This window comes from Netta rufina (assembly GCF_964035555.1).
Source record: "Netta rufina genome assembly, chromosome: 9".
Classification (NCBI taxonomy): Eukaryota; Metazoa; Chordata; class Aves; order Anseriformes; family Anatidae; genus Netta; species Netta rufina.
The window spans coordinates 26,545,891-26,567,018 of record NC_140132.1 but is presented as its reverse complement, the minus strand read 5'-3'; the positions used below and the strand labels follow the sequence as shown (position 1 = coordinate 26,567,018).

Here is a 21,128-nt window from a genome sequence, read left to right as displayed (position 1 = left end):
CGGGTCCCGGGGGCGGGGCCGGGTGCCGGGGGCGGGGCCGGTGCCGGGCGGCGCCTGCGCGGAGCGGGGCGGCGCTCGCGTGACCTTGGCGCGGCGGCGGCGGCGCTGGGGCGAGATGCGGGCGGCGGGGCCGGGGCCGGGGCCGTGGCTGCTGCTGCTGCTGGCGCTGGCGGCGGCGCCGGGCGGCGGCTCGGCGGAGCAGGGCGCGCTGCCCGCCAAGCGGCTGCGCATGGCCTACGCCACCGGGCCGCTGCTCAAGTTCCAGATCTGGTGAGGCAGCGCGGCCGCAAGATGGCGGCGCCGGGCGGGACCGGAATCACCCCCCCCCCCCCCCCCCCCCCCCCTTCCTCCGTCAGGGCCCCGCGGAGGCGGCGGGACCGGGCCTCGGGGGCTGGGCGGGCAGGGGGGGGGCCGGGGCCGTTAGCGGGGCTCGGGCGGCCTGGGGGGGCCGTGGGGGGACGCGGGGAGCGCGGCTGCGGCTCGGGGGGCGCCTTGGGGCCTGCCCGCACCGGGAGCCGGGGGCGGCGCTGCGGCGGCCGGGCGGCAGGAAGCAGCGGGGCTCGGGGCGCTGCCGGGGTCGCGGGGCGAGCCGGCTGCGGGCAGCCTCCCCCCCCCCCCCCCCGGCAGGAGGCCTTGGAGCTTCCCGCTCGGTACCGGCGGCTGCGGGGCTGTGGCGGTGCCGGGCTCGCCGCAGGGCCGGTGACCGGTCCCGTCTGTGTGCAGCGTCTCCTGAGGCTACAGGCGGGTGTTTGAGGAGTACATGCGGGTCATCAGCCAGCGGTACCCAGACATCCGCATCGAAGGGGAGAACTACCTCCCGCAACCCATCTATAGGTGAGCAAACCACGGGCAGCGCCCTTTGGTTTTCTTCTTTTTCCCAGTCTGTGTGCTCACGGGGAGCGGTGGGCGTGTGCCTTTGCAGTTAAATAAAATAGAAAATCAAAACTTAGGAAAGGTTTTTTTTGCTGCTGTGATTGCTTGCAAGCACGGTGTTGTCTCCCCTCCGGATATCTGTGTGGTAACGTGCGTATGGGAAACTGATGGTTGTCTGTGGTGCGGGGCCTGGTGTGCTCAGAGGGAACCCAAAGTAACCTGTGTGGTCCGTGTTGCTCGCAGTGAAGCTTTGCAGCTTTTCATCGTGATCTGTCTGGACACAAGTTCTTGTTTGTTGCTCAGGCTTATGCACTTAGTGTCTGTTTCTTGCAATAGGTCAGGGTTGTAGGGTAGGGAAAGACTTGTTTTTAACATGTAATTTAGGGGGAGAGGATGTTGGGGGACCTTAACCACAGCGCAGGGGAAGGCAGGAAAGCCCAAAGAAATCTGGAGAAATGAAAACAGCGTTTCCTGCTGGTACTTAAACCATCGTGTACGCGCTAGAGAGTGATGCCGTAGTTACTGTGGTGGCTTCTGAGCCACTTCGTGACCTACTTACCCCTAATAAGCACACCGGTAAGATTGGTACGAGTTCGAGTTCCTCAGTGCTCTCTGGGTGTAGATGTAATTCCTGCAGAGCACTGTGGAGTTCTCTGCACCTGCTGGAAAGCTGCTTTAAGAGGAAGTAGTGCACGCCAATTGAACCCATCTCTATTATACAGAACAACTTCCTCAAGAAACTAAATGCATTGTCTAGGTTAGATGTGTGTAAGTTGAAATTTTTGTGTAAGGTCTGGTTGGGAAAAAAGGAACAAATCTGTGTGTGTGTGGCATACAACACTGGTATCCTGAGAATGCGTGCTCTTGTTCATGTGCGTTGCTTTTACAGGTAACAAATATTTTTAAAGACAGATAAATTTACTTGAAAAAATGTGTATTTCCTCTGAAACACTGGATTGTACATTATTAAAATTATTCTAATGAGGTAAATCTCAGCTAACGTGCAGTGAAGTTGTAATGGGAACGTTCTAAGTCACTCTTATCTGTTGTCTTTTGATAGGCATATAGCATCCTTCCTGTCCGTCTTCAAACTAGTATTAATAGGCTTAATAATTGTTGGCAAGGATCCATTTGCTTTCTTTGGCATGCAAGCTCCAAGCATCTGGCAGTGGGGCCAAGAAAATAAGGTAAACTGGTTGCTTTCATCTTTTATTTTTGAAAAGCAGTTTTAGCATGGCTTCATGAAGGTGCTGTGGGAGGACTGAACGTTGCTGCTGACTTAAGCACACTGTAGTCTTAACAGAGCCTCCAGGCTCCTGTAACTTTTGGTTTAATTCCTGGTATTTCTCTTTCCAAGCTAATGGTGCTGTAGAGGGACAGATGTGGTCAACATTACTGATAGAGATGTAACGCTGTTTGCTAAAGAAACGCCGCGGTTATTAAGAAGGCACTGTGGTGTTTTGTTTTTTTTTTTATTTTTCTTTAAGGGCTCAGGTAGAGTGCCAAGCTGGTATTTTTATTAAAACTACAGCTTCCTTTTTCTGTTGTCTCAGGGCTATTTTGCAGTGGTTGCTTTTGTCCAATTTTAATAGAGTAGGCATCCAACGTGATCGTGGCTAGAAAAATCAAATTGAAATTCTGATCGTTTTTTTTTTTTGCAGAACTTATTTGGGCATGACAGCCTCTGACTTGTGGGATGAATATCCCCGTGAGTCAGTGCTGCTGATACTAACAGGTCGATGGCATTGTACTCTGATTTATAATAACCTTATTCCAGATGCGTTCTATTAAGCAAAAGCAACGTGTAAGTCTGTTAACCTGCATGTATTTCACTGGTGCACGGACCTCCAAGAGCTACCCAGTGCAGCAGCTCTGGCTGTGTCTTCAGTCAGGGTGGGCGTACAGAGGCTGTAACACACCACATGGAGGTGAACGGGCCAAATGCAGGACTGAGCTGGGCTGGCTGTGCTACGCCCCTGGTGTCCTCAACAGCTGACATCTCCCATGCAAATCCACGGGCATTGCAGCACCTGGTGTGACTGCCCTTCTGCATGAAGAGGGAATTAAAGCTGTGGTGGCCATGGAGTGAGGTGCTGCATTGCTGGAGATTGCATCAGTTCTTCGTGAGGCACCAGTGCACAAAGAAAATGCTAAATTATTAGTTTGAAGAAATGCTCCAGGGTTGGCAAATGCTGCAAACGAGGCAGTTTGACATTGCCGTGTGTCTAGACCTGCCGTTGTTCAGTTTCTGTGTTAAATCTGAGTGTTACTCTGAAAATGACAGGCAGTGTGTAGGAACATCCGCGTTCCCTTGTCCTCCTACAAGTGCCATCTTAGCCACGTACTTCTGCAGACGGGCTGTTGAGATGTGCAGAGATCTGTGGAGGGAGGGAGAAAGAAGGTGCGACTTTGCTTCTTTGAGTCAGAACTGTGAGCTGGGTGGTTTCAGAACAATTGTAATACCTGTCTTTGAAAGACAGTGTGCAAAATCTTTTTTTCAGAGAGGATGAAAGGAAGATGGCTATGCCACTTTAAGACTACGTAATTATTGTAAAGGGAAATACAAAGATGCCTGTAAACTTCAGCATTTCCGAGTGAATAAAATAAGCCGTGCTTTATGTGGCCAAAGTCTCTCTGTTCTCTTCCAGGTTTATGCGTGTATGATGGTTTTCTTCCTGAGCAACATGATTGAGAACCAGTGTATGTCAACAGGTGCATTTGAGATAACTTTGAATGGTGAGGCACAAACTTTCTCTTCTGGGAGTCGTGGTGTGTGTGTACAGAGATGTGTGAGAGCTGTTGGTCAGCCGTCAGGTTGGGAGGCTGAGGGCTGGTGGTGTGAAATGGGCGGGTTCCAGAACGTGATGGTGTGTGTAATGCCTTCCATCCTCAAACTGCAGATGTCATGTGTCACAGTGCATGGTGAAAATTGCGCATGTCTTGCAGTACGGTCACTTACATGTATTTAACAGTTGCAGTGTAAAAAAACCTTAGGGGAATGTTTGATCACTTGGAGTAGCTGTATTGTGTTTTCATTGCGTGTGATGCGCGTTAAGGAAGGAACGATCAACTAGAGGAACAGTTTCCAGTTAGATGCTTTCGTTTTTAAATACGGTTCGGACTTGCAGTCATGTTAAGTCTCTTGATATTCCCAGAATTTCCAGTACTGGTAGACAGCAGTGCCGATGTGTCAGGTTAAGAGTCTGTGGACCTTCTGCCTTCAAATAATTCTGTGGTTTTAAAGATTATGTAAGCCTCACGGAGTACAAATTTTTTCAGGCTGTAGGTACAGGTCTATAATCTGGTTCTGTGCTTTGCTTTTCTATTTATAATTGTGCAGGGTGTGTTTCAGTGTAGTAGTTCCTAAATTGAGTTTTATCCTCCAGAGCCTTTGTAAAGGCTGACTGCATCGTATCAGAGTAGCTGAAGCAGTGTTGATCCAGACATTTCTCTCAATAAAAAATTAGTACCAACCTGCGTAGGTTCCTGGATCTTTTAAAGTTTGCATAAACTAGCCCTACATGTTCCTTTGTCAAGTTAACTGTGTTTTCTCCATGTGTTTTGTGGTAGATGTTCCGGTGTGGTCTAAGTTAGAGTCCGGCCACCTTCCTTCCATGCAGCAGCTTGTACAAATTCTTGATAATGAAATGAAGCTCAACGTGCACATGGAGTCAATGCCTCATCATCGATCATAGCCCCATCTAACAGCACTGAAACTTCTTGTAAGTATTCTTCCAGTCACCAGCTGCCTGTTCACTTGGACATAAAGAGCTGTATGTTGCAGATTGAACGTTGTATTTGATATTTGTTCATTTAAAAGTGTTTTACTGAAGAAAAACCCCAAACAGTTGTAGTGACTTTCAGTTAAATGATTTCACAGGTACTGTTCTAGTAGGAGGTTTTGTTTTGGGGTTTGTTTCAAAACTGGAGCTGGTTTTCCTTTGGCCAGAAAAAACCTCGCGTTAATGAGCTGTATTAGACATCAGAAAACATGCTTTGTTATGTGCCTTATGATAGTCTGTGTGCGAAGGATTTGTCTACAGTTTGTAACTGAATTGAATTGCATGACCCTAGAAAGTAGAACATTCTTTCTTGCCTTTATGTGTGTACTGTACCGTTATAGCCTTTCCTTGACTGTTAGAAGCAGGGGTTGAGTGGTCATATCCATGCTTCTGTGCTTTATGCTGAGCCAGTTCTGTGTTCCGGCATCAGTTGTGACTTTTCAGTACATTTAGCTTACGGTTCTTCACAGGAACGGAGATGTGCCAGGAAAAAACTGTCTTGGTGCAAAAGTGGAGAATCTCCGTTTAAGGGACCACTTGTGAATTCTTGATTGAAAAAACTGGGGCACAGCTTTTTGCAAAAGAATGCTTCGGATTTGGAGACCAATTGCTTGGCATTACCTTGCCAGCAGACACCCCACTCTCAAGTGACAGACCTGTGCTGCCCAGCTCTTCTGACCCGTTGAGCTCTCCCTCCACAAGCACTTGCGCAGCTTCATGAAACAGGGAGAGCAATTCAGAGAGGTTATGTCAAAGTAGCAGTGCAGGGAATATGAGAAGCCATTGACTTCTGATTTTTGCAGACATACCTTATTTAGTTAAGTTCAGTTTGTCTGGTGGTAATATAGCAGAAGTCACCTTAATTGTGAAGTCATTTTGTGTTTTAGAAACGTAATTATTTAAAAGTTGGGTATTTCCAGTACTTCTTAGATCTGCATGCTGAAGCCTGACATCCTGTATGTACAGATTTGGAGAATCTCAAGACACCATTCTTTGTGTTGCAAAGTAGATTTCGACGGTTTTAAGCTTACAACACATGCTAAGACTGTTCTTTTGTAGAGTTCCCTCTAAGAGGATGTAAGTTAAAATATAAAACAGAAAGCCTTCGGTGGTATTTCTATCCACATGGAAATTAACGCAACACATCCAGATGACTCTGGTAGTGAGGCTCCCTGCCTGTGTTCTAGTGTCTCCTTATTTAATTCATACTGATGTAGTATCACTCTGATCGTATCCTCGTAGACAACTGTTCAGAAGAAAATATTAATAATCCCCTCTTGTCAGGAGTTAGAACCTCACAAGAGACACTGCTTATAATTCAGTTTTTATTACCTGAAGCACACGTAGCCTGCCTTTCTTCCTAGTTTACAGCAAATGCATTCTGTTTGGGCAGTGCTGACTACGTTTAACTTGCTCATTTAACTCACGGCTTTTTTTCGATGGCTTGCTCGTTTAACTCAGGAGTATTGCCTGCTGTAACACTTGTGTCTTTGTTTTCAGGAGTTAAGTGGTGATTTCCAAGGGCCGCGTGTCTCAGACCAATGAAGGCCTGTACTGAAGACAGCTTGCTGTTGGTACAGACTGGATGCTTCTCTTGCAGTCACGTCGTGCCTCCTGAAAAAACCTTAATGGAAGACATCTTTCAGTGCTGGTGTGTCTCCAGATACTGCACATTCATGGAGTGCAATAATACTGTATAGTTTTTTTAAGATTTCATTCGACCAGTTCACAGCTCAACGATGCAGGCATTACTAATTGTAACTTATTTTATATTCATGTTTCACACAATGGCAGATTGAGTTGATACCTAATTATCCCTTGGAAAAAGTTTGTTTAATCTGTTGTATTTTGTATGGGTTTATGTTCTTTTTGTAGTTTGAAATGAAGTTATAGGAGTGTCTGATATTGTCCTAATCTGTTAAGTAATTGACAGCTGTCTTATCAAATATCTCTAATGTGGTTAAAGCAGGGTTGTATATTTTTCAAAATATATGGCAGAGTTGAACAGTGCGTATATACTAAATTATATGAACAAAATTATATGCAGAGTAATTGCATCATTTTGTGAATTCAGTAAAAATTAAGGTCAACTGCTTTTTAAATTGTGTTGGCCAGCTCAAGAGGTTTTCCTGTGACCATTCTGAAGAGTTGAAAAGCTGGGCCTTTCACTGTCCTCAATAGAAGCTAAGGAAATTAATTTAAATAAAGAGTTCTCATTGACTGTGTGAAGTACCTTGTTTGAGTCACTGATGGTGATGATATTCTTAGAATTGTAACCGAAAAATACATAAAGAGTCCACTTCCCAAAGTCAGCAGTGTGTTCATTGTCTTCTGTGAGCGCCGTGCATGGCCGGGTGAGGAACCGCAGCGCTTGTGTGGGGATGGGGGTTTGCACGAGTTGGGTCAGCCTCCTACGGTAGCGCCTCTGAGGGGGGCTCAAGGGAGCTCCTGTGCTAAGGACCAGGGGGAAGCTGTGAAGGCCAGGGCTGCAGTTTCACACCGTGGCAAGGAAGCTCCTGAAAGTTGCTCCTGCTGGGGAGCTGTGCAGCCCGCACTGGGTGGCTGCGGCAGGTGCTGGGTGGGATTAGGCATCTGTGGAAGCTGCAGCGCTCTGATTGTTGGGGTGTTGTCCTGGGGCTGTCCTCCGGGCGGTGGCATCGCTATCACTCCACCTCGCCCTGCCTGGGAGGGAGTTGTGCCCAGGGCCAAGTCCTCTCCCTGAGAATAAATGTGCTCAGGTTTCTGCTGGGGCTGAGCTGTGGTAGCTGCAGGTCCTGCTCTGGCCCTGCTCTTTAGGCTCGTATTGAGCCCCTTCTGCCATCAGAACAGGCAGAAACCTGCTTCCAGTGAGGCTGCACAGCACAGCTGGGATCCTCAGCGCCTTGCCCCTGCTGAGCTAGAGACATCTCATCTCCCGCTCTGCTTTTTGTTCCTGCCCTGAGCTACTGGGTTTTGCCCCCCTTGTAAAGCTAGTGGAAGTACTTCCCGGATCCTTCTTATCAAAAATCACCTTTGGGTGGGGAGCTGAGGCTGGGAGATTTTCTCTGTTGGGGTAGTAAGTCAGACAAGAAGGGAATCTGCGGAGCTGTCATGGGGGCAGTTGCCATGGTTTGTAAGAGCAGACTTCGACCCACCTCAAGACTTTAAGGAATGCTTTAAGTAATGTTTCAGATAATTTCAAAGCTCTGTCCACCTAGAGGAAAGAAAAATTGACACCGATTGCTAAAAAGGCGTTGCTAATCACAGCCATTAAACATACAGTGGCCTCTTGATTCTATGATGAAATCATCTTTTCAGGTAATCCACGCAATCTCTTCTGAAATATATTAACCAAAATGTCTAGTGTGCATAGAGCTTTAGTTTCTCATTAGATACGAACTTCAGGCAGATCAGACAGAACAAATAAGTGCACAGATGTGTTGCTAGGCTATGATTTTCCATGAGCTGTTTGTGGTATCACCCTGGTGATATTTGCCCATGATCTGCTCGCTGCCCACAATATTCTTCTTCTTTCATCTCTGCAAGATTGCGTAACAACACGTTGTATTAAGGTACACGAGAACCTGGGCTGGTGTTCTTTAAATCCAGCAGAAGCACAGCCCTCTGCTCTGCTAGGGGAGCGCAGGCTGGCTGTGCTCATGTCTGTAACTGTAGGGTTGTAGGGTGCACAGAGCAGATTGTTCTTATGGGCTGGACCAGGCCTCATGAACGTTAGTCACGGATCATTTCCAATTGAAAAACTGAACGACAAAATGGAAAAAAGAGCCTTGCTTGTCACTGAAGTCAGCAACATCTGACAGCCTCCCCACAAGCCAGCTACCAAACACCAGATGACAACTCAATACTTGCGGCACTCCAGGAGGACTTGTTCAGCCTGAAGCCAATGCTTCCCAGAATTTAGCTTCAGCACAGCTGGATGGGTTCGGACCTTGGGTGCCCCGAGCCTGGGAACCCACCTCCAGCAGCAGCCAAGAGGACGTACCTCAGGCTGAGCACACACGGTTTCCCATTCACCCTCTCCAAGCTCTCTGTCTCCAAAAATATTCAGTGCAGGGCTTTCTGGACCCTCTGCATTTTCTGTGTATTCAGCCGGAGGGCACATGCTGATGTCCCGTTGCCTCCAGTGCTCTGAGGACGCAGTTTTGCCCAGCAGACCGTGCTACAGCCTTTGGCATGGGTTTAAACCTCAGTTATCGTGTTGAACATCCAGTACCTGCCCTTTCTCAAAGGTCCTGCACACGTTTACACCGTGGTGATGAGACGAGAACAAGGGCAGGTTACCGAGCGTGACCGAGAGCTCTGCTTCCCTTTCCGCCCGCATGAGGCAGCTTCCCAGGGCGGGCAGGGCCTCGTGGTGCTGTGCGTGACTGCCTGGCTGCGGCAGGGCACGCACTCCTCCAGCAGTGTTTGCAGTGCCATTAGCAGGGCCATCACGTCACTCATTAACGAGCTTGCAAGCAATATCTGTCTTGAACTGGTGAACGTAAATTCCAAATCTGCCATAAATGTGAATTTAATGAATATAGTATGTTTATCCTAAGCCTAATCTGACATAAATTGGATTTAATATTTTTGAACTCGTTTACCATGCCACTTCCATTTAGTGCTGCATTTACAGCTGCGTATGATAAAAGCTAATGTTAGACAAGCATCTTTTCTGACCCATTGCCAGGAGAACCCGACAAGCTGTGGGACAGTGAAGAACTGTCCAGGTATTGCCATGCTCCCCTGGTATCTCCAGTGCTCCCTTGTTTCTCATGGTCTCAGGCAGACCCTCCAAAACCTGTGGTGCTGCCCAGACCCCGCAGCACAGGCAGAGGGGTTGCTGCAGCACAGGCAGCCCCAGCAGTCACGTCTGCCACACTCTGGACTGCAAACACCTTAACAAAAGCATTTCCTTAGGGTCTAAAATACTCCTATGCAAAGTGCCAGGGCTGGTCTGCGGGCACCAGGAGAAGGAGGCTGCATGGCACAGAGCTCTCGGGGGCCTCCTCAGACCTCTGCTGTGGCCAAAGCGGCCTCACACCAAGTTCGTATCCCCACCGACCGCGGGTGCCCAGGAGCAGCTGCCATTCACCCCCTCGGCTTTGCTTGGAAAGCTGCTCCTTATCGCTGCGCGTCACGGGCGTGCTCAGGAGCCGGCCAGCCCTGCCCCTGCCCCTGCAGCACACTCCTCCCTGGAGAGTTCCCCCTGCAGCCACTCACACTGAGCATGGATGAGAGCAGCAGCTCTTCTGCATCGCTTGGAGCATCCTTGCGGGTGTGGAACAGAGTCAGATGGGAAGAAGAGAGGCTGAAAGTGCTGGAAAAAACACTGGTGACTGGCGGCAACTGGGATGGTCCCAGAGGTCTCCTGGGATGGACTAAGCACCTCTTAAAGGACTGACTTATATGCTCCTGGCCTCAATCTGCAGCTGGAGGATCTGAAGCACTTCTGTCCCATCCCACCAGCTTGGCCACACTTCTCACAGCAGGATTACTTTGTGCTGGGGTCTGTTTTTTCTGGGCATCTGTCACGACCCTCCTCATCAGGGACAATGGTCAACATCCTGTACACGGTGCTGCACTCCCTCCTGAGCTGCCTCATTCCCCCGGCCAACCTGCTGGTGATTGTGGCTGTCTACCAGCTGATGAGGAAGCAGCCAGGCACCAGCTACATCTACATCCTCAACCTGGCCACCGCTGACCTGCTGGTGGGTGTGATGTGCATTTTTGAGGCGCTGGACGACATCCTTGATGGGGACTTCGACCGCAGCAAGTCCTTCTGCCTCCTGCGCATCGCCATGAGCATGACGCCGTGCATCGGCTCCATCCTGACCCTGCTCCTCATCTCTCTGGACAGGTACCTGGCAGTGAGGCTGCCGCTCTCCTACCCCACCCTCCCAAAGAAAATGCCTGTGGTCCTTTCCCTCATTGTCCTCTGGATGCTCTCCTTCCTTTTTGGACACTTGCCTCTGATCTTTCCCTCTCTCCAGCAAAGCAACTACACAGGTTACTGCGGGCTCCTCTATGCAGCCAAGAGCGAGTATCTCTACACGATCTGCTTTGGCATCTTTGCTCCGTCCCTGCTGGTGCTGGTCTGCCTGCACGTCTCGGTGGGCAGCATCGCCTACCTGCAGCACAAGCGGCTGCAGCACGCCTGCGCCCAGGCTGGGAGCCTCCGCTCCCGCCTGCGCCACTTCAAGGCGCTGCGGACCGTGCTCATCCTCATCATCGGCTTCGGCCTCTCCTGGGGGCCGTACCTGGTGGGGGGCACCGTGCAGGCCGCCTGCAGCTCCTGCAACCTGTCTGACACACTCAAGGACGCCTTATTCCTGCTGGGTGAGACTAACTCCCTCATCAACCCCCTCATCTACGCTCTGCACAGCAAAGACATCAGAAGCCACCTCGCGAAGCTGCTCAAATGCAGGGCAAGGCACCGAGTGAAGCCCCTGGCTTCCAACGTCCGAACCGTGGGGAGCTGGGACGGGGGCTGGCCTGAGGCACCCGGGTCGTGAGGCGCCCATGTCCCGCTGCCTCTGCCTGCACTCCTCCTGTGGTTGTCGGGCCCCTAGCAGAGGGTGACACGTGGTCCGTGCGGGTGTGAAGTGGGTCCCTCCTGGTCCGTCAGCTGCTCAGGAGCTGCTGCCAGGGGCTGTGCCGTCTGGTATCTGCATTAACTGCACTGTCCCCACATCCCAGCACTGCTGAGGCAGTGCCTCGGGGTCGCTTTGGGTGCACTGTGGCCTTTTGTCTCCCTCTGCATGGGAGAATCGCTGTCTCATGGCTGCAGCAGGCCACACTGCTGTAGGGTGCTCAGCTCCCTCCAGGGAAGTCCGGACATGCCGGGGGTGCCACGTCCTCAGTGCAGGTGACCTCTGAGTGAACACCTCTTCCCTGCCTTCCTGTCACAGGCTGTGCCTTAGCTGTGCTCTGATTGTTTTCCTCTTTGTGCCAAATTTATGGGCTGAAATGGCTGCTCAGCCTAGGCCGGTTTCTTTGGGGAGATGGAAAAAAGACACTCAGGAGCGATGCACCAACATCAAGCATGGATTTATTGTACCCTGGGCAAAGCCCCTCTTCAAGCCTGACAGACAAGATGTATTTCGTCCTGAGCTCACACCAAAATGTGAACTGGTGCTTCTTGCACCTCAGCCTCACGCTGAGCACCTGTCAGGTGGGAGGGCCACAGGCGAGTGGCCGTGCAGAAGGGCTGCAGGCTGTCCTTGGCTCCACACCACAGCGGGGAAAAGCTGCAGGTGGAACCTTGCTGAGCACACAGGTGCCACAGCTTCAGGGGCATCTCTGTCTCTTCCCAGGCTTGGCTCATTTTGCCTTCACATCACACACGCTGGTCAGACCTGAGCATTTAGTATTGCCCTAACCGAGCTGCGCAGCTCTTCACTTAGGTCAGAAGTTGTGCAAAGGTGTAAGATCTTTAAAGTCTGTGTCATAAGGTATGCTGGAGGCTTGATTTTGTCCCACTGCTCATTGGATGGAAAGCTTAAGCATCCGCGCAGTTTATCAAAGAGCCGCAGGATCCTCACCCTGAGGGCCAGCAGCAGGAGGTCGTCTTCACTCAGCAGGGTGGGTGGACATGGCCGGCTGGCAGGGCTGACCTGGCAGGAGCGGAGGCGAGCGGTGTCAGCGGAGCCGTGGCCACGTGCTGGCACCGAGGAATGGGGTTTGGGGTGAGGCCTCTCGCCGGGAGAGAGACCTGCAGAGCTGGGTGACCCTGGGGCTGCGGGGCAAGGCAGGGGGCACCCACTGTGGGGTGAGTGTGATCTGTGGGCAGGAGCTTCCCCGGCTGCCCCACTCCTGCTGCGGGGAGCAGCTGCGTGTAGAGCTGCCTGCACACTTGAGAAATACCTGCACTTTGGTTCCCACGTTGAATTTTGCTTGTTGTCCCATGGCGAGGAAGGAAACAGTGATCTTGTCCTGGCCCACAATCCTGACCCCCACGTGCTGGTTCAGGGAGATGAAGATGGGTCTGAGCGGGACGCAGGGTCCTGATGATGTTAAGCTGTTTGGCCACGTCCACCTTCTCACCCTGCTGCCTGCCTTGTCCAAATACTGCCCTCCCTGAACATTCATGTTTATCCTAAAAGAGAGGAAAATCCACACCAAGGTGGTGCATCCTGCTCTTCCACTGCCCATATCCCTGACAAACCCACAGGGACAGGATCTCAAGTCAGTGCTCTGCAAGCCAAGGCACAGCCAGTTTACAGTTTAAACCCCCACAAACACAATGGGGAACAGCCCTTCTTTTCAGGGAGGTTCCCAGCACAAGGCCACAAGCTTGGCACCGCAATGGGAGTGGTGCTCAGCTGCTTCTGGGGTACTCAGCCCTTGGAAACTACCCAGCTGCAGCCAGGATACAAAAATAAAAGCATAAAAATGAGAGGCCAGTAGCACACTGAGTGCTTTCTCCTCCTTACCTGTTTGCAAAAACAAAACAAAACAAACAACAAACAAACAACAAAAAAATTCACAACCAGTTTCAGAGTTTTGCACTTCTACACTACTGTGGGCAAATATTTCTCTGTTGTGGGGAGAGGAAATGGGTAGGTTTAATCTTAATTTTGTCCGGAACACCTCTGAGCCAAGGCTTCCTCCCTTCATAGGAAGAATTTCCACAGAACAAGGGGATGCTGCATCAACTTGGCACACACTGCTGTGTCTCTGAAAGACTGCTTTTTCCCAATGGCATTAACGAGTCTGTAAAACACACTTGCTCTCCCTACAGATCATATCTCCTCTATGCTATATCTGCCTTTTAATTTCTGAGTGCTGCTAAAAATACATTTTATGACCTTTGAAATATAAAATGTGCAGTGGACAGAAAAGATGCTATGATTGACACAAACGTACCATACGGATCCGTGTGGGTAATAACAAGTACTTCTGCCATTGGACTTAAATAGTGCTTGTATTTCGGCGTTATTGTGCTTGTCTTCCTGTACTATGCAAATAAACCATTTTCTTTCTCGTATAACAATGACTGCCAGATTTCCAGATGGATAGCTATTGTCAGATAAGGTGTTCACAATGCCTTTGTTTGTGTTTGATCTGCTTTTACATACTAAATATTTCAGAGCACTACTTTAAAGTATAGAAGTTGCTGTATTACCTGGATTATTGTGTTAAAGGCAGAATGGTGGTGTGCAGCCAGTGCTACTTGGGAAAGGCCAAAGTTTGTTTTTCTACATTAGTTTTCTGTACACTGACAAAATAAGTGGTCAGAGTACACTTTTTTGTTGTTTTTTAACCAATAACCCGGGCAGAATTGCTTGGAAGCCTTAATGACACATTTGTGGAGCCTGTAACAAGTATTATTGAAAGTACAAGCCTTGCAACGTGAAACGGCCAACTTAACATGAATGAAGACAGAGGAAGCAGGGGCAGGTCTCACAGAGCTTAAAAAAAAAAAAAAAAAAAAAAAAAAAAAAAAGGCAACAACCAGGGGAAAAAATGGCCTGAACATCTGAACAGCAGGTGTTTTTTGTTTCATTGGGACTGGCAGCAAGGCCTTCCCCCATGGGACCACAGCCTGGGAGCGGGTGTGAACACCAAGCTGGCGTGTTTAAGCTGGGTGTTATACACACAAGTGCCATTCCTTCATCAGAGTTACTGGCTGATCTGAAAATATTTTACACCAAGGGCAATTTAAGCTGTTTCACTACTGTTTTTTTTTTGTTGTTTGTTTGTTTGTTTGACAGTGGAAGTGGTGGGCCAGGTTATTCTGTGATGAAGCAGTCTAGAACACACGTAACATTACATTTCCAGCCCTGGACTAGTGCTGGCAGGTAAGCCCTGTAAGGATACAATATCTGCCCTGTTCCATCTGGAAGCATGGTAAGAAATTTTCCTCCATGTTTGTAGTATTTTTCCAACAGTTCATTCTTCACTACCTAAGATTGGAAAAGAAACAATAAAATGAATGACAGACAACCTGCACACAGCTGCCCCATTAAAGGCACCAGTGCAGGGCTCCAGTTGCTCTGCAGTGTGGGTGCAGTCCAGCTGCAGCTCGTCCCATCAAGCAGCAGCTACTTGCCCTTCCGCCCACAACAGTGAAGTCACAGCAGGTGATGCTGTAGGAGATGGGCTCCTCTTTGAGCTTTTCTGCTCTTTCACCAGGTACCAGTGTCCAGCCTGTTGGAGATGGTGGCTCCTGAGAAAGCAGGTAAGAAATCATGCTAGGTTGTCTTGAACCTAAAGGGAAAGGGAAAGGTTTGTGTGCGTCAGGTAGGGCTGGTGCCTCTGATGTCTCTGCAGGGAGACAGTAATTTGGTGGAATGCAAATCTCTGTCTGAAACGCTCCATCCTGGGAGTGTCTTGGGGTGCTTTTTATCTAACAAGGATTGTCCTTGCTGTTCATCTACTTCAGAGTCCAGTTTTCTAAATAGATATGTGTATAAGTAATGACATTTTTCAGAAAGCACTTATGGCTCTGTGCTCTAAAGGACTGAGAATAAGCAACCCTAGATGATAGAGCATACATTATTGTCTTGACATATTCTGTGGAAAATACACCCATATTTGAAACCCAATTTACCTGTTCTTAGTCAAAAGGGCTTTGTTGTTACTCACTAGATCCCAAAAGCTGCTTAGTCACCTGTAGTCTGAGCTGGGAGTTCAGAGTGCTCACTTCATTAGCTAAAACCTTCCTACCTTCCAAGGGGTTGGCTTTACAAGCCTATAGCTCTCTAATGTCAATTTCTGTGTATCTCTGTGGAAATGTCCAGGTAGAAGCACTGAAAGTCATAGTAAGGTAGGTCCTCTCTGTGCAATGGCCATGTAACTGTTCTTGCTTTTTTCGTGTGAGAGATTAAATTAGATGAAGCTATATTAAATAATGGGATTGCACACTGGACAATGAACTAGCATGTCACTGCATAAATCTTCCTATTCAATTAGAGACCATTAGAGATTAGCAATTCCACTAAATTCGTTGTTGTGATAAATAGATAAATAAATACGTAGATAAATGCAAACTCACATTCGGCTACAGTTGTTGTCTCAGCTGCCAGCAAAGCTAACTGTCTGGCCATTTGTCTCTCCTGCTGCCTGGAAAATGAAAGCGTTCATGGCACACGCTTCATATACTCTGTTTTAAATGCTAGCAGTGCTAGATATTGTTGCAGTAGGAATGCAAGTTTTTGTATTTGTTTTTCTCTCCACTACTATAATTGCAAATAACTATTGGAAACAATGGCATATTATCAGTCTAACATCATCTCAGCAAAGACAAATTTCTCCCATACAGAGATTTTGGTGAATGAACTCTGTGATTGCAATGGTATCAACTCTACTGATAGCAAAGCTTAACGTGTTAATGAATTTTATATGAGGATTTTTAAGTATAAGGAGTTCTGTCTGCTAGATGAACAAGACAAGTAATGTACAAGAATATTTTCATTATTTTTTTCTTGCTTAGCTTCTTATAAACTTGACTATGCCTAACAATGGCTTTGGTTTGTGTTCTGAGTATAATATGAGGTAGTCACACCATCAGGCTGCAGAGGATCTTTAGGGAAACTAGCAGTTTACTTCCAGGTGTGCTGCATTACTTTTCTTTAAGCCTATGCCTTATGCTTAGCAGGAGGTCCTAAGCTTGTACAGATATCTAAAGAACGCAGCAGAAGTCAAACTCAGAGTTCTTAAGGCTTCTGCAAATTGGAATCCGGATGCGTGTCACAGTTTATGCAGCAAAATAGGGACATAAAAATTCAAGCATTGTTTTGGCACGTGGGGAAAAGTGAGACCCAAATATTGTCCCTGCCATAGCTGCAGTTACATTTTGGGCCCTACCTGTGTCTGGGTATGTTGTACCTATTATGAACAGAAAGCACATGCTTTGCCACCCTCTCATACAAATTAGTAAAAGAAAAGACAAGAGGGTCTAGACAGAATACATGTATAAGTGCTTGTTGCCTGATTTTTTTTTCTCTTTTTTCATTCCCACTTCTTGTAGTTTTATTTTCTTGCCACTTCTTTTCCCTCCAGAGTAGCCTATTGTTTGTTATACAAAAGCAATCCTCAGCACTCTCCACAGTCGCTTTATGGTACCTCTGGTACGCTCTCTCCTTTGACAGGCGTCTTTCAGCTTCGGTGCCATGGGACTCATGGGGATCGATATCAATGGGAACATTCCAAGCACTTTCACGATTCTTTGTCTCCTTTACAATGAACTCATAGAGGTCTCGATTCTGCTCGCAGCAGAACTTCTGGAAGGCAGAAGAGCAGTGTCACTACAGCAGGCCTTTTCACAGTAAACATCGGCTGATCCTTTCCCACCAGCTTACTGATTCATAATCCTGTGACCATGGGCAAGTGTCCTCAAAGGAAGGAAATGGCTTCAGCACGCTACCACAGAACTCACACTTTGGAGTGCAGTCCTCCTCTACCTAAAGTGGAGGTATGGATGACAGAAGTATAGCATCAGCACACAAATCCTTGTTTTATATTGGAGAAATAAGGCTTTGCTTGGAACGCAACGTTTTAAAGCACGTGTGTAAGAACAGTTAAAACGTATCTGTGTCTGTGATGTCTTGGAACAATTTAAATCAGGCCATTAAGTTCAGGAAACTACTGAAAAGAAAAGCTGATCTGTAGTAATTAAAAATCTTGCTACTGCTCAAAGAAATGGAATTAATGTAGTGTTTGAGACACATCCATCCCAAAGAGAGAGAAAGCTCTGGAGCATGCAGAATGCTGCACTTGAGTACTCTGCTGCATTAACCCTTTCAAATACACTGCTTGTGGTTTTGCAGAGAAAAAGCTTCCTGACTGCAGCTCTGTTAATCCTAGAAGAATCTGTGTCATTTCATTAGGAATCACCAACAGACTTGTCAAATATGTTCAGCTTTTTTAATCGGCTAGATGCAAGTCATAGCTGCTGCACTGATGCACTTTAAGGTTGGTGCTAGATATTTTGAAAGACTAATCAGTTTTTTGAAAACATGTTTTGAAACTGACGTATACTGCATGGAGCTGCCAAGAGCACCTGCTAAATCCACTGTTCAACACCTCTGCTCACAGAGGCAGCACACCTGAGCTCAGCACTCCTCAGAGAGACAGCAGTTGTCCCCAGCAGTAAGGGGTGAAGGGGTACTTGCTATGGCTGTTTGGCAACCATACTTTCTTTACTATATCATGTGTTTAGCACTTCTGATTCAAATATTTTTCTGACCATGTACTTTTTAAACACTTGGCTTCTCTGGAGCATGGTTTCTGGAACTGCTACTGACCCACCTCGATCTGCACGCTGTCCCATGATGATTCAGGTCTGTAGGCCAGAATAGTTGGCAGGCCAACAGAGGGGAGCGTGTGTAGCGACTGCTTGAACAGCTTCACAAAATCTTCTTTGAACTTGAAGAAGAAAAAGAAATAGCAGTATGGAGTCATATCTTTGTTCAAAGGTAAAAACACAAAGCATAAAATACATGTACAAAAAATACAGAACTTGGTGAGTACTTACCTCCAAGTTGCACAAAATATCTAAACTGCTGAACTTGTCTGGCAGGGCTGCAAGTGATAGCAATAATGAGAATTATTGAACAGCATTGCTGTGTTCCCAGGAAAAAGATCTCCTCGATTCTCCCATATCTCCTCTCTTCTGGCATGTCACCCTTTTCTCACCAGCTACATCAGTGGCCTGAGACGACCTCAATGCACACCTTCCTACAACTTCAGAAAGGCTGCCCGGGAGCTGAGGGTGACCCTTCCTAAATGCCACAAGGACCTGAAATGGGCTTGACCTTAAAAGCAGTCCCACTGAAGTCGTGGAGATGGCTTATTGCTTACAGTCAATGACTTGTAGCACTCATCTAATATTGCATTGCACTCTAAAACATTTCCGGTCTCTCTGGTTCTGAGAAGCATGAGTCAGAGAGGCAATTGTTTTTTCTCATCTCCAAGTACAGCCCATGCTGTGTAAGTGCAAGGAAGAGAGTTTTGGCCTCTGAGGTGACAGGAAAAATCTCTTATGACTGTGTCTCTGTCACTGTCCTCAGCAGCCCCACATTCACTCCAGGCAGGTGGTGTTACCAACACCCAGCTGCCCCAGGTGTTCATCTTACTGCTGCTCCATGTGCATCACCTGCTGTTTTAATACTGATGCGGTCAGTGTGTGAGCTGCCATTGCTTTCTGTTCAGGCATACTAAGCAGTTTCCTTGTTCTTTTAATCAAGAATTTCAGTTCCCTTTGCTGCCACACAATTTGTCTTGTCCATTTAAGTAAGCTCATTCTGCTTTCCAGAAAATGTTCAGCCAGATAAAGAAGTCCTGGGTAGGCTGAAATACCAAATGCCTTTCTAAGTCCTTCTCTTCTGAAAATATGACAAAATCCAAGTGTGTAGTTGGAAAGGACAGGGTAAGAATCACAGCAGTCTCAGGTCAATTCTCAGGCCTGCAATGGAAGCTGCTGCTTGGCAGCGTGTCTGGACATGAATGCACTAGTTTAGAAAGCAATGTTACAGGAGTTGCTTATACTTTTAGAAGACTGAATGATGTGGCTGATGGGTTGCTTGATTTTTTTTTTTTTTTTTATTTTTTAAAATTGCAGTTCAAAGATATATGTAGTTATCATCCTCTGCAATCATGCTGTGTCACAGAGTGTAACCACTCACAACCCCCACCCAAGAAGTGACTTCAGGAGGGCAAAACGCAGCAGCAGCACTGTGCAGCCTGGGCATAGCCCTGCGCGTGCTGCAGTACTGAGGGCTTGCCATGAAGCCCAGTACCTGGCTACAATGCTGCGGGATGTTCCCCCTCCTTGACCTGCCTTCTATATCACTTCTATCTGCTACTGCTGTATTCCTACACAGGTAGATGATTTACCGCTGGCACAAGTTTGGTTTTTTTCTGTACTTTAACCATGACAGTGACAGTCATCCTGCGAAGATGTGAACCTCCACCTAAAGTAAAAAGTCTGTAACGCTTTTCCCCTGCAAAGATATTTGCAGTGACTTTCCAAACATTCGCCAAGAGTTAGCAGAGAGCATTCTTGGTCTGTTGTAGGCTCTGCACGCCCCCTTTCTATTGGGATGGATCTGAACACAGCTTTCCCCACTACGTCTATGTGGGATGCTGTGTTTTACGACCCAGGTTGCTATTCCTGCTCCTGGAGGCACAGATGTCCCCCTGCAGAGGAGGACTGGATGCCATCCTGCACAATGTTCTCTAGCTGATCCTGCTCAGCAGGGTTTGGACTACATGATCTTCAGAGGTCCCTCCCAACCTCATCCATTCTGTGACTGCCTGGCATTGAAAATGAGGCACAAAGGATGCTTGATGGGGTGCCCAAAAGGGATAGTTTTAGTTTCTGCCTAATCTTAACATATTGCCTGCTAAAGTACAACCTGCTTCACCCAGTAAGTGAAGGGGCTGGCTCCTGAGTCACATGTATGGATGACTCAGCTGAGCAAGAGGAGAAAAAAGGTTGATGTATTTTCAGCTGTCCTTAGAGGCTTTGAAGTACCTCTCAAAAGAATACAATAAGCTATTCCTGCCATCTGCTGAGCACTTCCACACCCACTGGCTGGTGCAGCATTCCTGCACATGCTGCGGGGGCCCAGAGGTTCATCTGGAAGCAGTTCTGCAGCGGATCGTGAGGGGACTGCTGGGGCTGCCCCTGGGCTAGTGCTGATGTGCAGGAAGATCTTGGGGAAATGGCAGGGTGCCTACAGCAGGCATTTGGGCACCAGGCAGCCTGTGTGAAAGAATGCAGGTGAACAACCTGCTTTTTGAGCAAAGCTGTTTCTTACGTGATTTTTTGTAGGCATGTTCATAAAGCCAGCTAGCTTCTGTTTGCACGGACACTGAAATTCCTGGAGGCTTCTGCACAGTGGTGGGGTTGGCAATACCTGACGTTTCCATCTCCCTTAATTTAAGACAGAAACCTGTGTATTAGTCCTATGCAATGACTTCAAAGCAGTTGCCTTTGAAGAATAAACTAATAAATAAAACTTCTCCAAATGTATGTAACCAGAAATTAGAACGGTTTAGACATAGGAAGTGGGGCTTCTCCCTGGCTTTTCTGTTGTGGCCAAGGACACCTCGTGTCTGGTCTAAAGGCCACGGATGTGCCCCAAGTTAGGCTGTGGAAGGCTGGCACATGGCCTCATGGTGCCCGCGACCCCGCTCTCCCGCAGTGCCTGGGATGCCCTGCCTGAGCTTTTGCTGCCCTGGCGTCCCCCAGCCGCCTCACCACCGCTGCCCCGTCTTGCCTGGGTGTCACCAAGTGCCCAGCTCAGTGTCTGCTCATGTCGCAGCACCGGTGTCACTCATCTCAGCGCTCCCCACGGATGATGATACCGGCTTCCTTCGTGTGCCCCTCACACGAGCAGGGCTGTGGGGCTGGCCCTCAGCCAGCAGCGTGGGGTGACGCTGACCCTGTGCTGAGCCGCTCGGCCCCGGCCATGGCGGCCTCTGGTCTCTGTGCGGTCTCCGTGGCGACGTGGCGGGCGCAGGCGCTGCTGGGCTGCCCTG

General features: G+C 48.4%; 3 protein-coding genes across 3 annotated transcripts; 2 read left to right on the top strand and 1 right to left on the bottom strand.

Moving 5' to 3' along the window:
* The first annotated feature begins 53 nt into the window (after positions 1-53).
* SELENOT (selenoprotein T) lies at positions 54-6,958 on the top strand. The gene is made up of 6 exons (XM_084291857.1): positions 54-270; positions 724-834; positions 1,934-2,060; positions 3,522-3,609; positions 4,444-4,595; positions 6,156-6,958. The coding sequence occupies exons 1-5, from the start codon at positions 116-118 to the stop codon at positions 4,566-4,568; spliced, it is 606 nt and encodes a 201-aa protein (XP_084147983.1). The 5' UTR covers positions 54-115; the 3' UTR covers positions 4,569-4,595; positions 6,156-6,958.
* A 3,234-nt stretch (positions 6,959-10,192) lies between these two features.
* LOC311212743 (glucose-dependent insulinotropic receptor-like) lies at positions 10,193-11,152 on the top strand (the record flags this gene model as incomplete). Its single annotated transcript, XM_084292343.1, has 1 exon — positions 10,193-11,152. One exon carries the CDS (start codon positions 10,193-10,195, stop codon positions 11,150-11,152), a length of 960 nt encoding a protein of 319 aa, XP_084148469.1.
* Positions 11,153-11,989: 837 nt separating this feature from the next.
* Positions 11,990-20,516, bottom strand: ERICH6 (glutamate rich 6; the record flags this gene model as incomplete). The annotated part of the gene is made up of 11 exons (XM_084292393.1): positions 11,990-12,253; positions 12,504-12,735; positions 13,506-13,658; positions 14,460-14,541; positions 14,688-14,849; positions 15,637-15,704; positions 16,707-16,864; positions 16,943-17,044; positions 17,892-18,008; positions 18,118-18,164; positions 20,405-20,516. The coding sequence occupies 11 exons, from the start codon at positions 20,514-20,516 to the stop codon at positions 11,990-11,992; spliced, it is 1,497 nt and encodes a 498-aa protein (XP_084148519.1).
* Between the last annotated feature and the right edge of the window lie 612 nt (positions 20,517-21,128).